Raw genomic sequence first — 7,257 nt, 5'->3', positions numbered from 1 at the left:
CATGCCCATATTATAAACAGGTTATGACATGTAATGTCAGCTGTTATGACATATGAAGTGTTATGACGTTGGGTGTGAAGTAACATTTCATTGATATCTAAGATTATGCACCCTATATGTAGATGGAGGGGGGCTGAAGACTTGGTCTGCATGCCTGTCTGATACGGAAAACACCAGCAAGTAATAAAAACATTCTGTAATAATGGCAGAAAAAAAATCATACATTACAGTTTCTCAATCGCGTACGAGCGATTTTGTTTGCACAATGTTGTCGATTTTCAAAACAGAGTTCCGCAAGGCAGAACTATGTGGCCTTTTGCGAAACAGTAAATGCGTTTTCAAAATGTAGTTGCCTTCTCAAAACAAACACACAAAATTGCAAATAGACTCATGAAAATAACACCACTGCCTGCAACCATATTTATCTTTCGAGTCCAAGTAGACAAAACAGTCTTAAAAATCCCATTAGATCAATACATTTTCTTTGCAGATACTAAATCATGATCAATATTGGAAGAAAAACTATACAAAAAGGTGCAGAACTACTCTCCTTTTATGCATATTTGATCAAACAATTTCATACACGTCAAGTCAAACGTTATTCCTGATAAAAATATAAAATAAAGAACATCGTGTGCAGGATTCATTCATCGGTAACATCACAATCCAAGTCCATGTATTCAATACAAAATCTGGTTTGCTCATTGTTTTGTAGCCTTTCCATTGGTTCACAGAAACTATCCACAATAGAAATAAGGAATGGTGAATACAAGGGAGTAGTAACAACTGATATGAACATATTGGTCTCAATCCACACCTAAACTAAATCTAAATCTAAGCAACCCAAAGTTACTTCGAAGTAACACAACTCCATTCTCTGCAATATTGTTAAAAAAAAAACACACAACAAATAAATAAAATTAGACAGTTCCCATTGCCTTTCTAAAATACAGTTAGCACCAAAAGTATTGGGACAGTGACAATTTTGTTGTTTTCTTGGCTCCGTATTCCAGCACTTTGGATTTAAATGATTAAAGTGCAGACTGTCAGCTTTAATTTGAGGGTATTTTTATCCGTTTGAACTGTTTAGAAATTACACCACTTTTTGTTCATTGGTCCCCTAAAATGGGGGGGACTAAGGTACTGGGACAAATTCACTTAAATGTTTCGTATTTGGTCCCATATTTCTAGCACACAATGACTACGTCAAGCTTATGACTAGAAACTTGTTGGAAGCATTTACTGTTTGTTGTAGTTGCGTTTCAGATCATTTTCGGCCCAATAGAAATAAATGGTAAATAATGTATTACGTCATTATTTGAGTCACTTTTATTGGCTCCTGAGTGGCGCAGCGTTCTAAGGCACTGCATCTCAGTGCTTGAGGCGTCAGACACCCTGGTTCGAATACAGGCTGGATCACGACCGGTCGTGATTGGGAGTCCCAAAGGGCGCCGCACAATTGGCCCAGCGGCGCCCGGGTTTGGCCGGTGTAGGCCGTCATTGTTCTTAACTGACTTGCCTAGTTGAATAAAAATGTAAATAAGAACACTTCTACACTAATGTGGATACTACCACGATACTGAATGACTCATGAATAATGAGAACGTGATGGATGCATATACACCTGTGAATGCAATGTCTGACTATGTGTAGTGACACAATTCCTTGTATGTCTGCTTCTATTTGCATGCATGTTTTTCTTGTGAGGCTCAGTATAAGGTTTATTGTGTGTAACAGTGCCAATGAAAAAATTCCAAATGCCTAAAAAAATAAATCAGGAGATTGTGGAAAGAGCCAGTTCAGGCAAGTCCTCGGGCACCTTGGCAGAGCTGGCAGGGTCGTGTTCATTAGGAACCAAACAGGAGAAAACAGACAAACAGGGAGGGACTACCTGGACTCGTCCAATAAGAAACGATCGTTTTTGTTTTCTGTTGCAAAACGTTTTGTTATGGTATTCCCTAATGAACATGACCCAGGTTCGAAATGCCTTGAAAGTCACATGGTTGGCTACGGCACACAAAGTAATCATACTTCCCTTCCCCAAAACACCCCACCAGCCAAGTTATGGCGGGGCTGCCTCATCCTGACATGTTACAGTTGCAGGAGGGTTTTTCCCTTACCCAAACACTGAATTCAATACTGTCCTCAACAAAACACTGCCTTGTGTTAACTCTGTAGACCGCTCCTCCCAGTTTGGCTATTGACATCCAGATGATGTGAAATCAGAGCGCCAGCCTTCTAGACTGGAAGCAGCCAGGCAGGGCAGGCAGCCCACACAGTCCAAGAGAGACACTGACACCAGAGCTCCACCAAAGCATGAAATAGCCACTTGTATTTTGATATGGACAGCTTCATCCCATGTGACCAAGTATCAGCATTCCTTACCTCTCCAATGTCAGGGATTGGGCTATTCCAGGCCTGGAGGGCAACGCAGTCCTGAAGGTTTAATCAATACTAATCTGCTACTACTGGGCCAACCAACCACTAGAGAGCATAAGGCAAGCTCCAAACCAAACAATGGACGCTCGTAACACACAAGACCCAATGTTGCAATTAAATTCAAAGCCTCTCCAGGGCTGGAATTCTCCCCCTTTGGTTTCTTGGTGGCCATTTCAATTTTTTCGATCCCCATTTATTCATATTCACAGGGAGGAGGTTGTTGTGATGGTAACAATAGGTCATGCTCCACTGGTAGTGATACATGGGTAATAGGAATCACTCCAGCATACTGGCTTTAGTTAAAGTTCATTACTGGCTACAAGGTGTGAAAACACACATATAGGTCACGATGGCCCAAGCAACAGGTTTGTTGGCATGACCGGTAAAATGCCTTTATATCACCAGCGAATGGCCATTTCACATGAACAGTCACAGCAAAGAGTTAGTTTCTCATAAAAACAGTACCCGAGAGATTTACATACCACGTCTCTCTCTGAGACTTGACAGACGTTTGGATGATATGGTTTTTTTTGCCCACGGTACATTTTCCTTTCTACACTATTTTCAATATACCTCATATCTAAAAATAGTCTCAAGCAGTGAGATATGTGAGAGAATCTTCTTCTTCATCCTCAGTAGAGAAGTACTTGCCTCGTTCTCTCCCTCAACCATATCCTCAACCAACCAATTGTCCCATGTAGGTTATCCGTCATTTCATTTTCCCTGGCTCAAAAAGCACTTTATCCAGGTCCTCGCAATACCATACCGTGGTCCATTTATGTTGCCAGGTCTTTTCACAATCACATTTAGTACCTTTTGGTTTGCCAGGTCTTTTCACCATCACATTTAGTACCTTTTGGTTTGCCAGGTCTTTTCACCATCACATTTAGTACCTTTTGGTTTGCCAGGTCTTTTCACCATCACATTTAGTACCTTTTGGTTTGCCAGGTCTTTTCACCATCACATTTAGTACCTTTTGGTTTGCCAGGTCTTTTCACCATCACATTTAGTACCTTTTGGTTTGCCAGGTCTTTTCACCATCACATTTAGTACCTTTTGGTTTGCCAGGTCTTTTCACCATCACATTTAGTACCTTTTGGTTTGCCAGGTCTTTTCACCATCACATTTAGTACCTTTTGGTTTGCCAGGTTCTACCGCTTCATGCCACACCTGGACGTATTCACAGTGAAGGCTTGCTGACCGCGCTGAGAAAGCGACCCACAGAGTGAAGTTGGGGAAAGGTGCGAGGAAAAGACAGACGGGACAACAGATGTCATTTTCACCAGGCAAGCCCAAACTCTGACAGGGCACAGAATCAGTCAGAAAAAGAGGGACAGAGAGGGGAAGGGAATGCAAAATGTAGCGCCCTCTCACTGCTCTGGCGATATAGTCAGTGAGGACCGAGAGAGAGGAAGGCTGGTGTACCCAATGTCTCTAAAGTCACCATTAGAAGTCACTAGAATGTTATACACACCTGCTCGGTGGTGTATCGTGGGGGTACTAATTCACACTTAAGGTCTGTTCTACACTGGAGGATTTACTATACAGTGAGAAGGTTGTTGGAAGTGGACGCCATCTTTGACGTGTCTGTTTTCTCATTGTTCTCCACAGTCCTTGTAGTGGGATCGTCAATTGAGGATGGATACATTTTTGATGCTTGTTCTCAGAATAGAGCCCTGGTGGTAATTCAGAAGGGGTAAGAGAGTTGGGATGGGATAGGGACAAATGTAGTGGAAACTCTTGGTTAAAGGCAAGAAAATGATTGTCTGTCTGTGATAAGTCACTGGACAGGCCAATGACTTGACTTGTTTGAAGGTTTGAAATTAAGTATGGGGGGTTAAAATCAAGGTTAGGATTAAGATTGGAGTTCGGTATGAGATTGGGGTTAGGACGGCTTTGATTGGTGGTGGGAGGAGGTCAAGGGTCAGATGTAGCCCAGGATCGGAGGGAGACCGGGTCCTGTTGGCAGCTGGTTTCCAAGAACGCCTGGGCTACGGAGATCCCTCCAGAGAGGCTGCAGAGAAGGAGAGAGAGAAAGAGACCGAGAGGAAGAGAAAGAAAGAGAGCGAACGAGAGAGAAGAGATGATTAAAAGAGGGCGGAAGTGAGAAATGGATAAACAGACAAAAAGGAAGCAAAAATGGGAACAAAAATATACAGAGGAATTAAGGAGGAAATGAAGTAGGGATAAAAATAAAAAATAAATTAAAATTGTGATTACAAGTGTCAGGCAAGGGGAGGTAGAAATATGGATCAGGGGGAATTAACAAAATAGAGGAGAAAGAAAGAGAGAAAGGATAAAAGAGAGAAGAAAAGGGGGGAGACATAATTATAAAATGGCAGTAGCAGCAGAGAATCAACACAGTGGAGCAGCACTGCGCTCCCAGGCACACAAAGGGAGGTGGAGAGCTGTGTGAGTGAGTGAGAGAAAGAGAAAAAACACACACACACACACACACACACACACACACACACACACACACACACACACACACACACACACACACACACACACACACACACACACACACACACACACACACACACACACACACACCAGGCGGCTCAGGGGAGAGAAGATAAGTGACATTTAAAGCTTGGCTACGATGTGTGACATGGTACGGGTGACACATGCAAAGTCTCTCTGATGAGTCTGAATCAGTCTCTGAAAGACCGGCGCACTGTTATTAATCCACAATTTTTTTTTATTGAAATGAAAGCAAGTGCTTATGCTATATTTACTACATATAGGCTTTGTGGCTGTGTATCAAATGACATACTCAACGTTTTAGAATTTAGAACATACCACAGAGCTCTAAATAAATACCACAAGTGTGTAGGTCTTTATATGCAAGGTTCAGGAGTAACAGATTGTGACATTAATTAAATGTTATGTTACCAACAAGAATTTTGTTATCAGACTACAGATACTTTTGAAAAAGTCGATGATTACTTCTAAATTCGCCCAAAAATATTCCTAACTTTTGTTCTCTCAATGGCATTCAAATCAGCATTGAAAAAAGGCACAATTTGAATATGTTCCGCTTTAGCAAGTCAGACACCACTATAAATTAAAAAAGTTGTCACATGCTCCAAATACAATTGGTGTAGACTACCGTGAAATGCTTGCTTACGAGCCCTTCCCAATGATGCAAAGTAAAAAAATATCTAAATTGTAACACGAGAAATAAAATACACAAGAATGAAGCTGTATACAGGGAGTACCAGTACCAGATCAGTGTGCAGAGGTACGAGGTATTTGAGGGAAATATGTACACGAAGGCAGGGTAAAGTGACTAGACATCAGGAGAGATACTAATAATAAGGCATTTGAGGTAGATACAGTCTGAAGTTTACATACACATCAGCCAAATACATTTAAACTCAGTTTTTCACAATTCCTGACATTTAATCTGAGTAAAAATTCCTTGTTTTAGGTCAGTAAGGATCACCACTTTATTTTAAGAATGTGAAATGTCAGAATAATATTAGAGAGAAGGATTTATTTCAGCTTTTATTACTTTCATAACATTCCCAGTGGGTCAGAAGTTTACCTACACACTCAATTAGAATTTGGTAGCATTGCCTTTAAATTGTTTAACTTGGGTCAAATGTTTCAGGTAGCCTTCCACAAGCTTCCCACAATAAGTTGGGTGAATATTGGCCCCTTCCTCCTGACAGAGCTGGTGTAACCGAGTTAAAAGTCAGAATAGCGTTAAAATAAATCACTTACCTTTGATGATCTTCATCTGTTGGCACTCCCAGGTCTCCATGTTAGACAATAAATGTAAGTTTTGTTCGATAATGTCCCCGTTTATGTCCAAAAATTTATTTAAAAAATCCAAAAGGCACAATGCACGCTCTCAACATCAAGACGAAAAGTCAAAAACGTGCAATAAAAGTTAGTAGAAACATGTCAAACGATGTTTAAAATCAATCAGGTTGTTTTTCTCATAAATAACCAATAATATTTCAACCGGACAAAAGCTTTGTCAATAGAAAAGGTAAACAAGAAAGGGCTCATGTCTGGAAATGTCCACCTGCCTCTCATTGAAAGTGCTGTATCTCCCTCATTTTTCAGAGTAAAAGCCTGAAACAATGCCTAAAGACTGGCCACATGTTGAGGAAGCCACAAAGACCGTGAACTGGGTCCGAGGTCTTTGTATGGTGGATCGGCTTTCTATGGAAAAACAGGCTTTTGAAATAATACTACTTCCTGGTTGGATTTTCCTCAGGTTTTCGACTGTCATAACATTTCTGTTATACTCACCGACATTAGTTTAACAGTTTTGGAAACTTTTGAGTATTTTCTATCTAAATCTACTAATTATATGCATATCCTAGCTCCTGGGCCTGAGTAGCAGGCAGTTTAATTTGGGCACGCTTTTCATCCAAAATTCCGAATGCTGCCCCCTACCCTAGTGAAGTTGAGGACAACAAAGTCAAGGTATTGGAGTGGCCATCACAAAGCCCTGACCTCAATCCTATAGAACATTTGTGGGCAGAATTGAAAAAGCGTGTGCGAGTAAGGAGGCCTACAAACCTGACTCAGTTACACCTGCTCTGTCAGGAGGAATGGGCCAAAATTCACCCAACTTATTGTGGGAAGCTTGTGGAAGGCTACCCAAAACATTTGACCCAAGTTAAACAATTTAAAGGCAATGCTACCAAATACTAATTGAGTATGTAATCTTCTGACCCACTGGGAATGCGATGAAAGAAATAAAAGCTGAAATAAATCCTTCTCTCTACTATTATGACATTTCACATTCTTAAAATAAATAGGTGATCTAACTGACCTAAAACAGGGAATTATTAC

General features: G+C 40.8%; 1 protein-coding gene across 5 annotated transcripts in view; it reads right to left on the bottom strand.

Moving 5' to 3' along the window:
• Positions 1–535: 535 nt before the first annotated feature.
• LOC118398283 (sterile alpha motif domain-containing protein 12-like) overlaps positions 536–7,257 on the bottom strand; it is a 113,898-nt gene continuing 107,176 nt past the window's right edge. For all 5 annotated transcript variants that reach the window (XM_035793474.2, XM_035793473.2, XM_035793470.2 and 2 more), the window contains one exon: positions 536–4,453. In XM_035793474.2, coding sequence (XP_035649367.1) covers positions 4,431–4,453 — 23 coding nt within the window. In that variant the 3' untranslated portion in view covers positions 536–4,430. The remainder of the gene's footprint in view (positions 4,454–7,257) is intronic.

The sequence above is a fragment of the Oncorhynchus keta genome, chromosome 19 (assembly GCF_023373465.1).
Source record: "Oncorhynchus keta strain PuntledgeMale-10-30-2019 chromosome 19, Oket_V2, whole genome shotgun sequence".
Classification (NCBI taxonomy): domain Eukaryota; kingdom Metazoa; phylum Chordata; class Actinopteri; order Salmoniformes; family Salmonidae; genus Oncorhynchus; species Oncorhynchus keta.
This window is presented reverse-complemented; position numbering and strand designations above follow the sequence as displayed.